Raw genomic sequence first — 19,796 nt, forward strand, 5'->3', positions numbered from 1 at the left:
CAGCGCTGGCAGACCCACGCCCACTCCGCTAAGCCTGTTGATCTTTTCTTCCAAAGACTGCTGGGCCGGCTCCGGAAACATTTCGCGTGGCCCGTGGCTTTTCCAAGCTCCCAAGAGACCCTCTCCCTGGCATATATTAGACCCAGCGCCCTTGTCAGGGTGTTAATCCTGTGTCAGGAGAGGGTGGCTCCGTAGCAATAGGCTTCCTCCTTCCGCTCCCTGTCCCACAGCCCTCGACCAGCACCTCAGGCCCCTCCACGCCCACCGCCGCTCCTGCCAGCGCCTGTGAGCCCGGCCCCACGCACCTCTGCCCTTACAGCGGCGCCTCCTCTCCTGGCCGGCCTAGCGGCCCCGCCGAGTCATACAGAGATTTGACCCCCGTTTTGGTCTGGTGGCCAGGAGGGAAGATGGGGCCAGGCCTTCGCAGGGCATTGTCTTGTAAGCGCTTCTCTTGTCTGGGACGGGGGGCACAGTCTTCAAGGAAGGGGGCTCCTCTGTCCTGCAGGGGGAGGAAGTTGACCGCTTTGCAGGCCCCGGAATCTGGGTTTGTGGTTCCCAGGTAATCCACACAGACACCCTCATCTCCAGCCTCCGAGTTCACGCCTTCCCCATTGCTTCTTCCCCTGACTGGCTTCGGAGACTTGCCTGGGCGGAGAGTTTTCGTTCTGCCACTCCTTAAAATTGGGTCCTTTAAGTGTCCCCAGATGAGGTAGGCTGGTCGTCACACTTGAGTTTAAATGGTTGACAGCTGGATCCAAGACTGTCTTTTTTCCATTTTCAGTGAACTTTGAATAACAGCCGCCCCGTTCCATTCCCGAATGTAACCATTGCTCCCGGACCTCGTGTTCTAGGGACAGTACCCCTGCCCCATGTCCTACTACTACCAGGGACCACACCCCAGGGATGGTCCTCCCCGCCGTCTGGGTGGGGGACCACCTATCCCCAGAACTCCCTCCGCAGAGCCCACGCCCTAGGCCACTGCCGCACCGCTGCTCTCGGTGTGCCTCCGGGGCGCGCCTGAGCCGACATCTCTGCAGAAGCTCTCTGTGGCTGGAGCGCTTCCTGGAGAAGGGGGCCCCGGGAGTCGGGCAGGGCGGGGGCGCAGTGCTGAGCAACAGTGTGGTCTTGGCACACATGTGTCAGCCCCGTCCCTCGGGAAAGCTCTGGGGTACGGTTTGTACCAGAGTCACTCCATCTGGAGGGAAGGGGCCAGCCTGCGGTGCACCCCACCGGTGAGTCACCGGCCGTCAGCTGTCCTGTGGTGGTGCGATGGAGGAGGAATCAGCCCCTGTCACGGGCCAGGTGGCGCTGCTTCCTCATCCCTGAGAGGGAACCACTGGGAAGGAGCGGGACAGGCTGTGTGCAGCCCCGGTTCTCGCAGCTGGGGGACGGCAGCACGCACCCGGCGGGGTGGGGCGGGGCGGGGCACCCACACGTCGCTGCACACCCTGTACACGCTTCTGCGCTTGCTGGTTAATCGGTGTGTCTCGGCGATCGTTCTAGATTCACTTACACAGGGCTGGCTTAGCTTTTAAAACAATTATGCTTATTGAACTCTAGCAGATACTGAAAGTCGGCAAATCACACATGTGTAGCTGATTCTGATAAAGTGAACGCACCTCAGGGACCAGCATCCGGATGAAGACATAGCCTGTGGCCAGCCCCCCAGAAGCTCCCCTTGGACCCCCTCCCCACCACGACCTCTGACCCAAGGTAACCCCAAGCCTGGCTTCTTCCCTGCGTTGCACCTGATGTAAGTGGGACTGGGAGCTGCGTGCCTGTCTCCGCTGAGTTCCGCAACTCAGAGCGCCCGTGAGGCGTTCATCCCCTTGCATTGGCCGGCCACCTCCCTGTGCGCTCTGGGGGCAGGGGTGTCGCAGCCCGTCCCGCGCTGGGCAGCCTCGGCCCGCTTCTCTATTTGGACTCGCCTGGGACTCGCGTGGGGGCATAGGCTGCTGAGCAGTTTTGCTCCCACCCGCAGGGGTTACAGTCCTCAGCACCCGTATTTCCCACCTTTTTAAAATTTTAGCCCTTCTGGTGGGTGTATAGAATTACTTTCCATTTTCCTGACGGCGCGTGTAAATAATTCATTATGTGGAGTATAAAGGGATGGTATAAGCAACGTGGTTTAGGCTCTGGAATTGCAGGTACAAGAATTTTCCTTCCACAGAAATTAAATTTGTTTTTCAAAATGGCTGTCATGTGATCTGTGCAGCGCTACAAAGTGACCTGCGGTCCCGCTAGCTCGGGATGCGCAGGGCACTGGACCGTCCTTTGTGTTCACGGGCCTTGGTGCTTCCCCCAACGGGGGCCCGGCGGTGCGGGAAGCACTTGCGGGCACAGAGTGACTCCGCGCGAGGCCAAGCCCAGTCTGACAGGAGGAAGAACGTTCTGTGAAACCCGGGCTTTTCAGTTTAACAGGATTTTCTCACGCATCTGTGTTCCGCCCTCGCCACAGTAATCCATGTTTTCTTTTAACACCAGAACTTCACCTAAACTGGAAGGAAATCTGGTGGTGTCTAGGACAGAGCAGTCGTGGGAGAGGGAAGCAGTGTATTTCTCTAGGGACAATTTGAAATAAAGAGGCCTTCGGCGGGGGGAGGTAGGAGCGGGTAAAGGGGGGTAACTGGTAACGGAAGGAGGCTTGACTCGGGGTGGTGAACACAGTACAACATACAAATGATGTGCTGTAGAACTGTACCCCTGAAACCTATATGATTTTATTAACCAATGTTACCCCAATAAACCCCATCAAAAATGAATAAATAAGTAAAATAAGGGGTCTTTGTGGATTGAAAGAGCTGCCTCACGTCTCCCTAAGACGGGCCCTGCTTTGGGCAGAGCGGGCAGAGGCCTCTCCGGCCGCGGTGACCTTGGCCGCCCTTCATACCCTCAGACCCTGGGCTCCCCTCCTCCGCACGTGCACACGCGCCGTGACCTGTGCGAGCCGAGCGAGGCCCTGGGCTGCTCCATGTGAGCCCTGTAAGGAGTGCGATGTGTCTTGTCATTCTGGAGACGCAAAGCCACAGGGTGAGGAAGCTGATCAGGAGTCGCCAGGGACGAGTGGGGTGGGGCAACCGCACAGGGGCAGGAAGGAGCGTTTGGGGTGATGGGATGCCCTGTACCTCGATTCTGATGTCAGTTACGTGGCTGTTTGTGTTTGTCAGAATTCATAGCACTGTACTCTAGAAAAAGTGAACTTTACTGGATGTAAGGTATACCCCGATATACCTGACTTTAACAACAGCAACAAAAAACATTTCTTAGAAAGAAGGGGTGGGTCACAGACATGCCGCGGAGCCCTGGGGGTCCTCGTGTGTACGTGTGCCACCAAGAGGTCCAGGCACCGTGTATATGTGACCATGGGAGGTGGCCGGTCAGCGTGGCTCCGCTCAGCAGCCCTCTGTCAGAGTGGTTAACCCCAGCCCCGTCTCCAGTGCTCAGAGCTCCCCGCCAGACGGACAGACGCTGCCTGGGCTTTCTCTCCACTGGAAGCCCTGCTTGTTCATCAGACCACCCAGGGCCACAGCAGGCGGGAGGCTAACTTGCTTTATGCCCATTTTATGCTAGCCAGTGTCTCCCATCAACTGAGACTCTCAGACAAGCTTTCAGTCACTGTGGGGAGGACTCGTGTGTCTCCGTGAGGGGTTGCTCTTCCCAAGGGGTTAAATTCCAACGGCGTGGTGGGAAGGGGAGTCACAGTAATTCTCTGGGCCACAGCAAAGGAAACATCCAGGTGGGTTTGTTCCAAGCGCGTTGGTATTCATAGATAAGAGATGCTTATCTAATGCTGGTATTTTACCCGCACATTCTTTTAGCCAAGTATTCAGAATTGCGTTCCAGGTGGAATTCCTTAAAGGAGATAATATTATCACTAACGATAATCACATCACTAATGATAGCCTGTGTGGGCTGCAGATTCCATTGTACGGGTGAGGACTCTGATGCCCGGGTCTTATCTCGGCAGGTGCTGACCCGAGGCCCCGAGCCTGGGTCTTCCAGCTCCTGGTGTGGCTCCGACTTGGTCATGTCAATTCCTGTCCACTCTCTGGTCTTGCATACAGCTCCCTGGTGGGGCCCGCGGGTCTCAGCTCCTCATACCCTTTATTGAAAAACCCCTGGCGGACTGTTTTTCAGTTACTGTGTGGCATTCATTGTGCCAGCCTGTCATTTCATCGGAGGGACAAACATTCAAAATTTGGAGTTGCCACAGGCACATGGCCCACTCACCCCAAGAGCTCACCCACCCATGCCTGCTACAAATCCCCCTCTGCCTTCCCGTGCCGGCCCCGGCACTCTGGGTCACACAACGATGACTCACGTGGATTCGCCATGAAACTCACAATCTCGTGGGAAGATCAGGTATAGACACACACGGGGGGCAGGGGGAAGGGACGTGTAGACCATCTCCCGGAAGCTTGGAGAGAGGCCCTTGATGACATAGTTTTGCTGACTTGGAAAATGCCACTACATGCTTGAACTTTTGGTTTGTTGTCAAATGTTAGGTGTCTTCACAAACCAGAGCTCAGAGAGTTCTGTGGTACTCGGCCGTGAAACCAAAGCAAGTGTTGTAGGAATTTCCTCGAAATGTCTTTGAAAGGTCCCGAAACCTGGGGTGCACACTCGCCTCTCTGTTTCCTGTTGCACACCCCGCTTACGGGAAACTGTGCTTACTGGTGTCGCAGTTCAAAGAAAAGTTTCGTTAACTTTTTCAACTTTTAAAGAGATGCATAGTGGCCTTAGCTTGTCATGAAACTGTTCTACAAAAGCCTCCAGAAGTCAAAGCCCTGTGGGTCAAACAGCTTCACAGTCGGTAACCTGTCAGCGGCTTCCCCAAGCAGCGCGCTAGGCCCTTCCTACAGCGGTCTCCCGCCGGCGACAGAGACGGAGCCCCGATTATTACAGAAACTGATCAGAAGTCGCCTTATCTTTGGAATGCAGCCCTGAGCAGCGAGCTTTGAGGTGGAGGTCACCTAATTACAGAACAGAATGCAGTCCCTAGCCGTAAGCCCCAGAGGCCTATCTCCTCCACATACTTTTTTTTTTTTTTAAAGATTTTACTTATTTATTTTTAGAGAGAGGGGACAGGAGGGAGAAAGAGCGGGAGAGAAACATCCGTGTGTGGTTGGCTCTCGGGCGCCCCCAGCTGGGGACCCGGCCCGCAGCCCAGGGATGTGCCCTGAGCAGGAATCGAACCGGCGACCTTTTGGTTCACAGACTGGCGCTCAGTCCACGGCGCCACACCCGCCGGGGCTGCAACACACTTTTAAAAGAGCCTAGGAATTTAATAGACACTATGATCAAAATATGATCTATGCCAGCGGGTGACATTTACACTCACATTCTTTCACAGCGAACATTTATGCCCCAAAGCACCCTCTGAGCTCATGCTCCCTGCGCGGCTGCGACTGTGTGGGTGCCGTGTCCCCACAGCCCGCCTCTCGCTGCCGGGCTCTGCCAACAGGGGCGCCAGGGGGCTGCGGGCTTCCAGGGGACCCAAGCCCCAGGGGTGAGGGCTGCTTCCCGCTGTTCCTCCGTCAGCCCTGCGTCCCCTGCCGGTGTTTTAGTTCTTCCGCGCCTGTTTGATGAGCCCCGTGTATTAACTTCTCTCCGTGAAAAGAGCTGGTGTGGCTTCTGTTTTCCCGGCTGGGCCTTGATTAACGCCCCCCTTCGTCTCACAGACGGTGAGGTGGCTCTGACTGAGCCTCCCTTACCCGGAAGGAGGTGGGGGCTTGTCAGGGTGCAGGGGTTCCTCGGGAGTCACCCAGGAGCCGAGACCTCCCCTTCCGCCGCGCCTCGAGACCCTCTGCTGCCCGTTCACCTCCGCGTTTCCCCCGCTGAGCTCATTCTTTCAAAGCCTGTGACCTCCTTACAGAAGCACCGCAAAGGTAGTAGAGAACTTCCACTGACCCAACGCTGACACCCTACCTAACCTCGGGCCACTGCGGACTTTATCAGGACTGTACCAGTGCCACCGCTGATGTCACCCTTCGGTCCCAGGATCTAATCCAGGACCCCACGTCACCTCTGGTTGTCACGTCTCCTTCATCTCCTGCCGTCGGGGACAGTTTCTCAGGCTTCCCTTGTTTTTTGTGACCTTGACAGTTTTGAGAGGCATCGGTGAAGCATCTTGCAGAACGTCGCTCTGGGAGGGCTTTCTGAAGTTTCCTCGTGATTAGCGCCGGGGATGGATTTGGTGGAAGAAGCGCAGAGGCCAGCACCATCCTTGCGGCATCACACCACGCACATAACGGCTTGACACTTACGACTGGGGACAGCAGCCCTGACCACGGGTTTACCCACTGCAAACCTTCCCTTTTCCATAACTTATTTGTTGGAAGCCGGACACTAAATCCTCTTGCTGCGCGTTGACTTCCCATTTGGTTATGGGGGCTGTGCTTTCTTGACAGGTGATTAACTAGAATCTCGGTATTGAAGACTAGGCCAGGATCACAGAGCCGGGAGGTCTGACCATGTGGCCCGGCTTGGGGGCTGGCTCTCTGCTGCACCAGTTTGCTTTGCACCGTGTTTGAACTTGGCATTTGGCTCTTTTAGTCTCAGAGAGCTGATGGTTAATGCTCAGACACCTATCTGTTCTTGATGACCTGGGATCACCTCTGACAAGCCTGCAAGTGGACCAGAAAGAAGCCCAGGGTCTCAGTCACAGGCAGGAAATCAGTAGAAAAAAGAGGAGCCATTCAGAGGCGGCTGCTGAGACCCGGGCAGTTGGAGGATGTGGCTCAGGAATGAAGACTTTCAAGGACGGACTGAGAGGTGGTCGGTGACAGACGTGGAAGGATGCCAAGATCTCAGGGAGGAGGCCAGGGAAGGAACGGGGATGGGACACAGGCGAAGAGAGCCGCCAGGGACAAGCCAGCGCAGAGGCGGACCCTGATACCTGCCTCTCGTCTCTGAGTTTCACCATCTAGAACATAACGTTATGCTTCTTTGGGAAAATATGTGTTGTCTGTTTTAAAATGCCTATTTTGACTGATATGGTGCTTACCTCTCTGGGCGTAGTCTTTACATACAGTAGCATCTGAAAGTCTTTTTTTACCAGGGGATTCTTATTTGTGAGCTGGGCGATGAGTCTCTGACCAGATAAAACCCAGAAGCCAGGAGTCTAGAATGGGGTGCTTGTCTGAAAGGCGGAGCTTCTCTATTAGTCAGAATTTACCAACTTGCTGGAGGGAAAAGATGACTGTTTCCGCTTTGTTTCACGAATCTGCATGTCACCCTCGTGCAGGGGCCATGCTAATAATCTCTGTATTGTTCCAGTTTGGTGTATGTGCTGCCGGAGCGAGCACCATTTCTGCTTTCCTAAAAGCACTGCTGTGTCTGTTTTAACTCTTCTTAAAATTAGCTGCTGTCAGTCACACTCCCTTGTCCCTAACACCAGCCCGTCCTGAGGAAGGTCCTTTTATTTTAGCGGCACAGTGGAATGGGGGGTGTTTTGTCCCGCTGGGAGGGATCCCTCGCACTGGGGAACCAGAAGGCGAGTAGGTTGCCCTTGTCACTAGCACAGCACACAGAGCCCCAGGGGTGCCCTTGATGTCTGACGTGCTGAACGGGTTGCCTGGGCTTAGTGCTGCCCATATGATGAGTCAAGACCGAACCGCAGGGAGCGGGGGAGAGCGGGGTAGAGCGGGGCTGTGCTGGGGGCTGGCGGAGAGCCGTGTGATTTTATGGTGGGTGCTTACTCTGCCGTGGATTCTTATCACCACATGAGGTGAACAGAGAGAGTTGGTTAATTGGGCGTACGCATGCTGGGATTTAAACATTCTGGAAAGAGTCCATGTTAGATGTGCTGTCTCTTAGCTGTGACATTGGTTCTGGGTTCTCCCTGCCGGGGGACCTAGCAGAGCTGTTAACAGGACTATAAATAGGCTGCCTTCCTGGTCAAAACCTTTGGTACCTGAACCTGGACACAGAGCATCTTTGTGTGAAGGTCACCTTGTGACACCCTCTTGGTGGCCCCCTCACGTCTTCGACCTGAATGGAAAGGATGTCTTCATCTCGTCAGCTTCGCGATCGCCTTTCTGTTGTGATGGTGAACTCCCCACGAGGACTGGGTAGAAAATGAGTGAAAAGGGGTTTTTTCTGCTGTAAATATAGCTCATTGACGTTCTGGTCTTCAGCAGGCCTAGTGCAGTCTGCCTCGGGGCCGCCGCTGGTTAAATAGGCAGATGTGCCTTCGTTGGCGGCGCTCAAGCAGAGGCTAAACTGCCCTCCCCTGACGCCAATCTAAGAAAATGTTCTAAAGCATCACCAGTCTAAAAATATCTACTGACAAGCCTTGGACACACTGCGTTTCTGAGAAGAGAGGAAGTAGAGAAAGCTGAGAAAATAACCAGGAGTCAAGTAAAAAGGAACTGAAATTTAAATACAAAGCCCTACAATCTATAAAAGAAAAGGTTTATGTGGTGCTATAAATGAGTTATTCATATGACCCAGATGTTGTTCTCCGTGGTAACTCTCATGTGACTCTTTGGCACAAATACTACACGTCTGCTAATGTAGAAAATGAGTACCTTTCTGTTTTAATTATAAATCGTCTAAAATAATTTCCTTTCTCTTTGGAAGCAGATTCTTGGCATCTGGGGCTTTCTGTTTTCCAAGTAAAAATTGCATTTGTGTGTATCAATTTGTTTTCCTTAAACACTCCCCTTTTATTTATTTATTTTTTAAAGATTTTATTTATTTTTAGAGGGAGGGGAAGGGAGGGAGAAAGAGAGGAAGAGAAACATCACTGTGTGGTTGCCTCTTGTGCACCCCCAACTGGGGACCTGGCCCACAGCCCGGGCCTGTGCCCCGACTGGGAATTGAACCGGTGACCCTTTGGTTCAACAGGCCGGCGCTCAGTCCACTGAGCCATGCCAGCCAGGGCTACCCACCCCTCCCTTAAATGAAGATTTCTCTCAAGAAATGCTCATTGCATCGTTGTTCCTAATAGTGGAACGTGGAAACGGCCATGTCTTCAGCAGCCAGAGGAGACCAGTGAGCAACAGGCGATCTGAGGCCGACTTCTCTGTGAAGGAGCCAGGGCTCCTTGAGGTGCAGTCGCTTCCAGGGACAGGACTGGGGAAACCCAAGGTGAACCTGGGACACCCTGTGGTGCTCAGAAACAATGGGGCTGGTCAGAGGGCATAGGTGTCGCCTGAAGGGGCCCCCAGGGGCCAAATCGGGGGTGTGAGAGGCATTTAGTCAGGCCTGAAACAAACAGCGAATGTGAGAAAATGGTATACATTTTTAAAAATGTTTAATGGAGTTATTAATTTTTTTGAGAGTATTATAGTCCTTTTTATAGACGTATGGGAATTGCCCCATAAAATACAACTGAAGCAAGATATCCTACTTTCTAATATGCATATGGACCATATTTTCTGCAACAAAAATGTGGGTGCATTCGTAGGGGTAGTTGAACAAAATATTTGAAATTAGAATGGCTTAAAAATATCTAGGATGGGAGGAGGTGAGGGGATGCAGGGACTGAGCACAGAGGAAAAAGGACGCAGGGACGTGGACAGCAGTGTGGTGGTGGCCTGGGGGCGGGGGGATACGGGGACTAAATGGTGATGGGAAAGATACAATAAAGACTAAATTAAAAGCATCTAGGATGTATGGTTGACACATACACGTACGCACGGGCGCGTGCACACGCACACGCGCACACACACACACACACACACACAGTGGCAGTTCCACGTTTGGCCACCAGGCGGCCCTCTGCCCGTGTAAGGCCCTCGGCAAGGACACGGGTGGACGCCAGGGTAGAAGGCCAAAGAGAAACGCGCCCAGGATCCCCCGGGAGCCCTGATTGGCAGCCCCCGCCCCCCACGCCCCGGGCCCACAGAAGGACTTCATCTGGCTGGACCCCCCCTGGGCTCCCACCCTGGGCTTGAGGCGTTTGGGATTTCGTGGCCGAGATTTGGGTGTGTTTCAGCATGGACGCCGCAGGCTGGTCCGGAGTGGGTGCGGTGCCCAGGGAGGGCGTGCGGGACCGGGTATAAGCCGCCGGGGCTCTGCCCCTACAGACGGAGCTAAGAGGGGGTTCCTGGCCCTTCCCGAACCCCAGGCCTGGCAGGGCATCGCCAGAGTGCGGACGAATGGGCAAATGCCTTGGTCCTTTGAAAATAATGTGGAGAAAAAGCCTCCGTGTCTGTCAGTGAGATGCGTCCGCGCACCTTGGGCGGGACATGAACGGCGGCTGCCTGCGGTGTTCTCTGCCGTCGTCCCGCGTGGGACGTCCATCTGTGCCTTGTGCAGGTGCTGGCAGAGCTCACAGACGAGGGTTTGTCACGCTGCGCCGCAGGAAAGCTTTCGTCTGAGAAGGCGCAGGGACTCCTGTTCACGTTTGGGGGTGGGTCCGCTTAGGCACTGCTGCCTGAGCACCGCGCTGCCGCCCAGAGGGCTGGGGCTCGTGCAGGGACCCCAGCCCACGTCCGTGCCTTCTGCAGGCCCTCCACGCTCCACTCAGGTTTCTAGAACAGCCGGGGCTCCCAACAGCAGCCCAGGCGGCGGCAGTAGAGGGAGCGTGGCTCCTGGATCTCAGTCCCGGTCCTGCTGCTCACTAGCCCTGGGACCCCCGGTTACAACACGAGTCTTTTGAGTCTCCGCGTCTGTGTAAGCAAAACGGGGGTGTTACTACTGGCAATCGCATTCAGTCAGCCAGCCGGCATGTTTCTGAGTTCCTCCCGCGCGTCGGGGGTCCTCCAAGAGCTCACAACCCGGCGGACGCAGCGGATGTGAGTGTCAGTGTGGGGAAGGTTAGATACGGAATAAGGGCGCGCACAGACTGGAGGGGGGTGGTGGCGAGGGGGCATGACATGCGAAGGGACTTCATGCGTGCTTGGGTGGGCACGGCGACCAACTTTGTGCTCTGCGCAAGTTACCGTAATTAAATAAAGTAAAATGGGAAAAGAGACCTAAAGAACCCAGCATGCTGCCTGGCACATAGTAGGTACCCAGCAGACGTCTTACTACCTTAGGGAGCGAGTGGAGACCAGGAGGACCAGCTAGAGTCGTGCCCCCCGGGTGCCAGCACCCAGCACACGGCGGCCGGGAACGGGAAGAAGCCGCCCTCTCTGTCTCCCACACAGCCTGCCCCCAGCCCACACCCGGCGGGGCCGGCCCTGCCCCCGCTGCGTCCTGGCTTCTGCCCCCAGCGCAGCGCAGCCCGGGCTTATGGGGCGTCTTCCCGTGTCTCCGACACGCTCTGGAGCAGATGAACTCAGCCGCTCTGAAGGACACCTAATGCAGCTTCTAGAATTCCATTTCACTTTTCGCAGTGAAGACAGGCTTTAGGTAAAGACAGGTGGCCAAAGAGTGCCAGGTGGCCTGCCCGGGGCCTTACGGGCCAACCCTTCGGCGTCTGTGCCTTTGTGACAGAGTCAAGCCTCAGGTAATAAAGTTCTGAGCGGGAGGCTGGGAACACCAGGTTTGTGCCACCCCTCCCTTTGGTATTTTTCTTTTTTTTGGAGGGTGCGAAGGACCTTTTCTTTTTCCTTTTTCTTTTCTTTCTTTCCACTCTGGAGGGGTCACGGCCCCCTCCCCAGTACCTGTGCAGCTATATATGATTAACTTTGCTACTCCAGAAAAAAAAGTGTTTTTAATCCCAAAGTCATTTATTTTGGCTTTAGAATAGACTAGCTTTTGTTCTGGATTTTCCTGCCTAATTACTTTCTGCTTCAGCTTATTTTTAAATTGTTTTAAATTCCTTCAGTGTGTCAGGCGGGGGAGGGCGTGGGGCCTGACCTAGGGTGTCAGCTCTCCTGGGCAAGAGCCTCCGGACACGCTGCCCGTGGGGGAGGAAACTGGAACCAGCCTTCTGGAGGACGATTCGGCAAAAAATAACTTTCGAAAAGTCTTAAAACTGTGCTGACTCTTTGATCCAGTAACTGCACATCTAGCAGTTGGTCCTAAGGACGGAATCAAACAAGCGTGGAGAAGTGTAGGCACTCACCACAACATTTATAGCAGGAACAGAAAGAGTAAAACAGCATAAAACATTGAAGAATATGGAATTGATTAAATCTAATAGGCTCCCATCGCGAACATGTGTGGTCATGTTGTCAAATTACAGACTTTAAGAATGTTCCCCATGCCTTTCGAAGGGAAAGCGACTGTATAACAGTGCGCCCAGTTTGAAGGGGACCATAGAGGCAGAGATGGATGAGGGCGTGGGCAGCTCCCGGAGAAGACGTTCCGCACCGTTAACTTCTGTGCCGCTAAGTGGTGAAATGATGGCTGATTTTGTACTTTTTTGTGTTTTTCAAGTTTTCTGTTTGAATTCGTGTTACTTTGTTATTAGAAAAACCAACAATCATGTATTTTAAAAATACACATGTTTCATGTTATCAGTGAAAAAAATAAAATGTTGCTATTCAGTGCCCACCACGTGTGTCATGGGGATGCGCATCTGATGGCTTAGGTTGAATGTGTTTTCTTCAGGGTCACATTCGTACACGTCAGTTGTCAGCAATCATGTTGACGCCCTAAAATCAGAGGGACTGCAGGTTATGTTTTCCAAGCAAAAGAACCACATTCAGCACAAATCTGTGGGGCACCTTGGAGCGTGACATGGGCGCCTGGTTTCCTGAAGCCACTGTCACAGACTCAGGTTTTCTATAAACTATACGCAGTAATTGCTTATTGCCCCTAAAAACAGCAGAACAATACTGAGGACATTTTAACTCATCCTTAATCTTCTGGAAGCAGTTCCCAGTTAAATCTGTTACTGTTTGTCCCTTCTCCTGTCCTCACTGTCATCAGCCGAGAGCCCCGAGAGTGACAGTGTAAGGTCCAAGCCTTACGACAGACCTTTGATGACCCTGAATGCGCTCCTGGCTCACGCTGGAGAGACCTGTGCCGCCCCAGACCCGCCGAGGGGAAGCCGGCCCTTGTTGGACCGCAGGCCCCAGCACTGTGCATGGGCTGGCCTTCTCTTTCAGCGCCTAAATCCCTAAGGCACCTCGGGGCTTCACTGAAGGAGAAACCTGGCCGGTATCGCTCCCGGTCGTCCAAGGTCAGATGGAAAAGCCTTTGGTGATGAACTTGGCCGCAGTGTGTCGTTGGTAGTTGGAGCTGTGGGATGCATTTTTATTAGTTATCCGCGTGCTAAATGCTGACTCAGAGGAGCTTCAGAGAACGGAAACGGCAGATAAATCTCGCTCTTCCGAGACCCGTTCAAATCCCAGTTGTACTGGCTGAGCCCCCAAGCAAGTTCACCTGGTGGGTCAGAGGTCAGTGTCCTCCCGCAGGTAGGAGACTGGCGCCTGCCCACCTCACCTCGCAGGGTTCTTCTTTGTCACCCAGGGAAGCCCTGGACCCGCGAGGGACAGTCATCGGTCTTTATAAGCACATGGCCTTCTCCCGCTTTGTTTCCGACAGTTTCCTTATGCGGCGCCTCCGCCCCAGGAGCCAGTGAAGACTCTGAGAAGCCTGGTCAACATTCGGAAGGACACGCTGAGGCTCGTCAGGTAAGGGCCCGGGGCTCAGGCCAGCGTGGGTCGGGGGCCCTCCCGCGGGCAGGGGCCGCCCCGCCCCCCAGATCAGGGCGCTCCGCACCCACACGGCTCAGACTCTGGGCCACAGCCTGCGTGTGTGCAGAGCTGTCCCCTTCCTGGAAGTGGTCACTGCTGGCTCCACTTCATGAGTGTTTTTTAAAGAGAAAAAGAATTATCGCAGGAAAAAGTGAACCTTGCAGATACCTCAGTAAGCCTGTGTGAAGACGGGGGTATTTGAACTTGGAATCTGAAATCCTTGTTTATGGCTTCTGTTTCCCACTTACACTTATTCTTAGTCTCTGTGCCCTTGCCCTGAGGCACGCAGAGCGCCCGGGGTTGGTTGCTTCATCTTCATCGTCAGCACCGTCCCTGATTTGCCCCCTTTGTGCCGTCCCCTGACAGGGCCATCGGACACCGGTGCCGCCCTCGGCGGAGCTCACCGGCTCCCTGGGCAGACCGTGTGCGGGGCAAGCCCGAGGTCCCGGACTTCTCCGAGGGGGCGCGGAGGGTGGCCCGGACTGTGTGTGTGGCTTTCGGTCAGCCTTATTAGCTCTAGGACGTTGATTTCTCTCCGATAATTTTGCTTCAATATCACAACTTTATTGAGCTACAGCTCACATGCCACATGGCTCACCCAGCGAGAGCAGACAACCCAGGGGTCTTTAGTATGTCAGTCATGTGCCATGGTCACTGTATCTAATTTCAGAACATTTTCACCACCCCCCAAGATGCCCCGTACTCATTAGCAGTCACTTCCCATGTCCCCGAAAACCCCTCTTCTAGGCCTAAGCAACCACTAATCTATTTTCTGTCTCTTTTCCTTCAGTCTTATACTTTGTTTGTCCCTGAAGTTTTTATTGCTTCCCTAAGTACGCTCCCAGCCGTGGGGTCACCTCTGGGGACAAGGGAGCCAAGGAGGCACCCCTGCTGCAGGACAGTCCCCGGGGACAGAACAAACTGAGGCTCCTGCGGCCATGGGAGCCTCCAGTGGCCAGCGACTCTGTCCCTTCTGTGCCTGTCGTCACATGACCTGCCCCGTGTTTGATGGAGGGGAGGCGGTGAAGGGGTTGAGCCGCGGGCAGTCCTGGCCTCGGGCGGGCGCGGCGGCCCTGGAGCACACGCGGCAGCTGCAAAGCGCCAGGGCCCCGGGGGAGCAGGAGGCCAGGGAGCTCCCGCCCCAGGGCTGCTGGCTTGAGCCTCAGGTTTCTCGTGGGGAAAAGGGGTGACAACCTTAGCTTGCGCGGCGGCCGTCAGAAGTGCACGAGATGGTGGACGGGAGAGCGCCTGGTGCTCAGCGGGGGTGGGGGAAGGGCGTCTGGTTTGGGCTTTCGGAGGCTAAGGGAACAGGGAACAGTAAGTTCTGAGTCTCCAAGTGCCGGGTCAAGGTGGAGGATTGGACGTCTAGTTTGGGTTCCTCTCAAAACCCCACCGAAGAGCACTGTTAAAAGCATGATCCACAAGAATTAAGAGACTGGGAAGGAGCGGCAGAAACAAACTTTTCCGAGCCGGGAACAGATGGTGCGTGTTAAGTAACTGAGCAGATCCAAGGAGTCAGAGCCCGGAGTAAGCAGACGGAAGTGCGGGGAACAGCCCAGCTTGCGCGGTGACATCCCCAGAGGCTCAGGCGCTGGCAGCACCAGGTACCCCTGGCCGTCAGGATGGAAGGCGAACATGAGGAAGATGGGTGGAAAGTCTGCTTAAGAGGTAGTAGGCCCCCCCAACCCCCGCCTTCCACTGCACAGCCAGGACTGCCTTCCGCACGCCCTGCAGGCAGCTGGCAGAAAGGTTCAGAGAATCCCCGGACTTGGGGGACCCCTGCTCAGATAAGGACTGGACACAGCGCTAACGTCAGGGGGGTTATGTGACTTTAGGCACACAGGGCACCCACCCTCCAGCCTGCCCCCCCGATCCCTCCCCCCAGAATGCCGGCAGCCAGGCCTTTTTCAGAAAACAGAGGAATTGGACCCCCCTGGATGGGAAGACCAAAGAACCTGGCATTGGAGGTTCCTAGACAGACTCAGATGAGCCCCCAGGGAGGCCAGGCGTCCCCAAGCCCCCCTGTGCGCTCAGGGTTCCAGTCGGGGGTTCTGCGTTTCTTAAAGAGAAGCAGACGACCAAAGAGTCCCAGATGTGGAAGGAAGGCCTGTAACGCGAAAGAAAGTGACAGCTCAAACCGAGGGGGAAAAACACCACGTGGAAATAAACATTCTGCAGGGAGAGGGAAGCTTCACTTACAGCCTCAGACACAGAGAAGGTGCTGTCTTCCTTACCGTGGCCACGGCGATTCAGCATTCCCGGGGGAAAGGCCCTTAGAAATTAACATGTTAGAATGAGGAAATCAGTGGAACGTAGGAGGAGAAGTTGAAATATTCTGGGAAGTGTAGCAAAAAGCAGAGCTCTGGAAAACAGAAGAGGATGATATGGGGAACGGAGCAGCAGCCTGGGAGGTTTAACATCTGGCAGGTGTTGGGGGAGAGAACAGAGGACATGGCAGGGAAGAAACCAGCCGTGACCTGGACTGGAGGAACTTTGGCCCCGGCTGGTGAGGCTCAGTGGACTGGGCAGCGTCCTGCAAACTGAAAGGTCGCTGGTTCGATTCCCAGTCAGGGCACCTGCCTGGTTGCGGGCCAGGTCCCCAGCTGGGGGCGCACAAGAGGCAGCTGATCAGTGTATCTCTCGGGCACGTCGATGTCTCTCCCTCTCGTTCTCCCTCCCTTCTCCTCTCTCTCAAAGTAAATAAGTAAAATAAAAAAGAATTTCTAAATTGGAAGGACCACCGCGCGCCTGGCACCATGGTGCCTTGGAATGCCCTTTTAAAGTATTTATAACCCAGGATTCTTTACGCAGCCAAACTTTCAATGAAGTCTGACTGTACAATAAAATCTCTCAGAAACTTTATCCCCCAACACGCCCTTTTCCAGGAAGCTGCTGGAAGCTGTGCTCCCTGCAAATGGGAGGAAGCCCGGAGAGGCAGGACACTTGCGATTCCCCAGGAGAGAGGAAAGGGACTCGGCGGGGTGACGGGCAGGGAGGTCCCAGGATGGGGCTGCGGGGAGGTGTGGGGAGGGGCAGGGGGGCACGGTCCAGGCAGAGCAGGGCAGAAGGCCCCAGAAGGGACCTCCTCAAGAAGACAGAATGCACAGAGCACCTGTGGCAGCTGACGGTCCAGAGAGTTCAGTTTTAAGTTCGCAATGAGGTGCAGAGGAAACTAAGCAACTGAGAAAAACCGAATGAGGACAAAGGCTAAGAAAAATGTCTGCAGGAAAAACACCTAATCAGGGACTCCTCTGTGGCTGAGCTGTGACTAGTGTTGCTATAATCAGAGTACTGTGGACACTGATGGACCGAACTAACAGTCAGGCCGTTGCTACACTGGAGGCAGGCGTGGCTGTAACACGGGGCAGAGTGGGGACAGAAAGAAATCCTCCTTTCCACAGCGGGAAGTCAATAGGTGATGCCTAAAGCCGAGAAACAAGGAGTAACCCGAGCATGTTGTTCGGAAACACGCAGGTAGATGATGAGGAATGGGCCCATGAAAGGGGCTTTGCCAGTGAGGCGGAAGCGGGACGCAGTGGGGCCTCGTGGAAACCATTTTGGCCGTGGGACTAGTAGCGGTGATCACGATGAAAACTAAAAATAAGTAGAGCCAGGCGGACACACAAGGGTGGTAGAGTCAGTGCTGCGAAACACGGGAAATCACCCAGCGCCCAGCGGCAGCGGCGAAGTCCTCCGGTGGCGTGTCCAAGGGAGATGGAAGCCAGAGTTTCTGGTCGTGGAGGGAAGGCCGCAGTATGTGAAGTTAAAAAAAAATTAAACATTTAAAATAATGACTTGCTCCCCACCAATGCTGAATCCTCGTGGTTTTCTAGGTGTGCTGAGGAAGTGAAGACCCCTGGGGAAGAGACCAGCAAAGCTAAAGTCCACTACAACGTGGAGTTCACCTTCGACACCGATGCCCGCGTGGCCATTACCATCTACTACCAGGCCACCGAGGAGTTCCAGAATGGCATCGCCAGGTGAGCGCGCCCTTTCCTTCCCAGCCAGGTTAGGGTCTGTGCCTCACGCGCTCCGCTGGCGGGGAAAACAGCCTTTTTCTACAACCAGGTGAGGTCCGGTTCTTGAATTTGGAGTTTCCTCTACAGAGACCCACACTTGCACCTTTCCCCTTGAAACTGCGCCCTCTGGGTGCAGTGGCACATGGAGGCGCGGCCCTTCAGATCATGAAGACGCTGTGGAAACTGTTAAGCTGCCTTTCCCAGGCCGGTGGGGGGGGGGGGAGTCACATTGATAAGTGTAGAAGCATTACCGAGCCAAAGCAAAGGAAATAGATAGCAAAGGAGGTCGGTCTTCTATTCTGTCCCCAGAGCCTGTGAATGATGGAGAGCAGGCAGGAGCCGGAGGAAGCAGTCAGACCCCTCTGGCCCGCACACTAACTCTGGCTTTGCTTCCGCCTTCGGTCAACAGCTACATCCCCAAAGACAACAGCCTCCAGTCGGAGACGGTGCACTACAGGCGAGGGGTGTGCCAGCAGTTCTGCCTGCCCTCCCACACCGTGGACCCATCCGAGTGGGCCGAGGAGGAGGTGAGCTGCCGGGAGACGGCGCAGGGCGGGGGCCACACGGGGCCGCACAGAGCCGCGGGCGGGCCTGGAAGCCGGTTAGGGCCGTGGCCAGCAGCGCATGGACTGCTCAAAGGTCACGATCACCATCCGCCTGTAGCTCCTTCACATTCTTAAAAGGACGCACCGAACCTCGTGATTTGTCTGCACAAACTAGCCCCTTAGCCTAGGGTATTTCAAGAAACCGGTGCTCAAGGAGAAGAACCTGGAGGTCACAGAAACTGGTGGCCTTCGATCAAAGGGACCCAGGCAGCTACGAGGCTGATGAAGGAGGGGCAGCGATGAGGCCCTTCACGACGGCCCCCCGTTTCCGATGGATTCCTGTGCCGTTCAGACATAGGAAGTCCTTCGTTCTTACTTTCTTTTCTTTCCTTCCAGCTCGGCTTCGATCTGGACCGAGAGGTGTACCCGTTGGTGGTCCGTGCTGTGGTGGACGAAGGGGACGGTACGGATGCCCTCTGTCTCCTTTGGCAGACACATCGCCCTTCCGTGGCACAAGGCCTGGGGCGGCTGTGGCCTCCTCTGTGGGGGTCGCTCAGGCCGGGTCTCCCCCACGCTCATATTCCCAAGGCCCTTGGGCTGACAGGAACACCGCTGGGTTCCATAACGCGCCCCTGTCGTGACAGCGCAGGACATTGGCGTGATGGCAGGGAACTGGGGAAGGTCAGAGGGCATCCAGGCCTGGTGTTTGGGTTCCTGCCTCACCTACGTGCCTCCGTTTCTTTCAGAGTACTTCGGCCACTGCCACGTGCTGCTGGGCACTTTCGAAAAGGTGAGTGAGTGGTTCTGTGGGCCTCACGTTAGCGTGTTTGATTCTTCGGTGGGAGGACGCCTGTCACCCTTATTGCCGACTGCCTGAGCAGAGGGGGTGGCTCGGGAGGCTGGACGGGGGTGGGGGGGCGTTGAAGGGACACCACTGCACAACGGGCTGCACTGGGGTTGAGTTCCAGCTCTGCCACCCACTTATGCATGACCTTCAACCCGGGAGGCCTCGGTTAGACCAGCACTAGGAGTCCAATTCCACATGGTGGGTGTCCTGCCACGTGTGTAGCGGAGCGAAGTAACAGCGAACAGCTGGGGCTTCCTGGCCTTCCTCCCTTCTGGTAACTGCCCTGCTCTCATTCCAGCACACAGATGGGACGTTCTGTGTCAAGCCCCTCAAACAGAAACAAGTAGTAAGTATGGAAGGCCAGGGACGGCTGGCATCCCCTCCCTGCCCCCCCCTTCCTTCCTTTTCCCCCTCTCCCTTTTTGCTAAGCACACTTCTTTCCCTCCCACCTCCCTTTTTAAGTCACAGAACAACAAAATGTATGCTTTTATGGTAGAAACTACTTGGGTGGCCTGAAAGGAATACTGATTTTTGGTGTCTTTATTGTCCCAGAGTTGTTGGTTTTGAGCCAGCCATGATCTGAGCAAAGCATTCTTAAAGTGAAAGGACACAGTTTGCCTCCCGACATTAGGTTTAGGGAGACATGCCAGGCCTGAAACACTTCAGGCCAAAGGATAAAGCGCTGGCGTCCTCCTCGGGGCCAGTTAGAGCCTGGGCTTAATGTATCTGACCGATGCTTTTCCAGACGTCAGAGTTCGCTGGCCACCCGCCCCCTCCAGAATGTCAGCCGGTTATGCATAGGTCTGCTAGGAGTCCTGCCCCGGCTGGGGCCCCGCTCTGTCCC

The 19,796-nt window shown here is 55.1% G+C and overlaps 1 protein-coding gene and 1 non-coding gene across 5 annotated transcripts in view; one reads left to right on the forward strand and one right to left on the reverse strand.

Moving 5' to 3' along the window:
- RNF157 (ring finger protein 157) overlaps window positions 1-19,796 on the forward strand; it is a 59,393-nt gene that overhangs the window by 21,619 nt on the left and 17,978 nt on the right. For all 4 annotated transcript variants that reach the window (XM_090257896.1, XM_090257898.1, XM_090257897.1 and 1 more), the window contains exons 3-8: window positions 13,390-13,478; window positions 17,375-17,521; window positions 17,970-18,087; window positions 18,502-18,568; window positions 18,852-18,895; window positions 19,251-19,298. In XM_090257896.1, coding sequence (XP_090114022.1) covers window positions 13,390-13,478; window positions 17,375-17,521; window positions 17,970-18,087; window positions 18,502-18,568; window positions 18,852-18,895; window positions 19,251-19,298 — 513 coding nt within the window. The remainder of the gene's footprint in view (window positions 1-13,389; window positions 13,479-17,374; window positions 17,522-17,969; window positions 18,088-18,501; window positions 18,569-18,851; window positions 18,896-19,250; window positions 19,299-19,796) is intronic.
- LOC149998959 (U6 spliceosomal RNA) lies at window positions 7,202-7,307 on the reverse strand. Its single transcript, XR_016507272.1, has one exon. It is a non-coding gene; the product is annotated as a U6 spliceosomal RNA (small nuclear RNA).

The sequence above is a fragment of the Furipterus horrens genome, unplaced genomic scaffold, assembly GCF_987537825.1.
Source record: "Furipterus horrens unplaced genomic scaffold, mFurHor1.1.pri manual_scaffold_11, whole genome shotgun sequence".
In the NCBI taxonomy this organism is placed as follows: Eukaryota; Metazoa; Chordata; class Mammalia; order Chiroptera; family Furipteridae; genus Furipterus; species Furipterus horrens.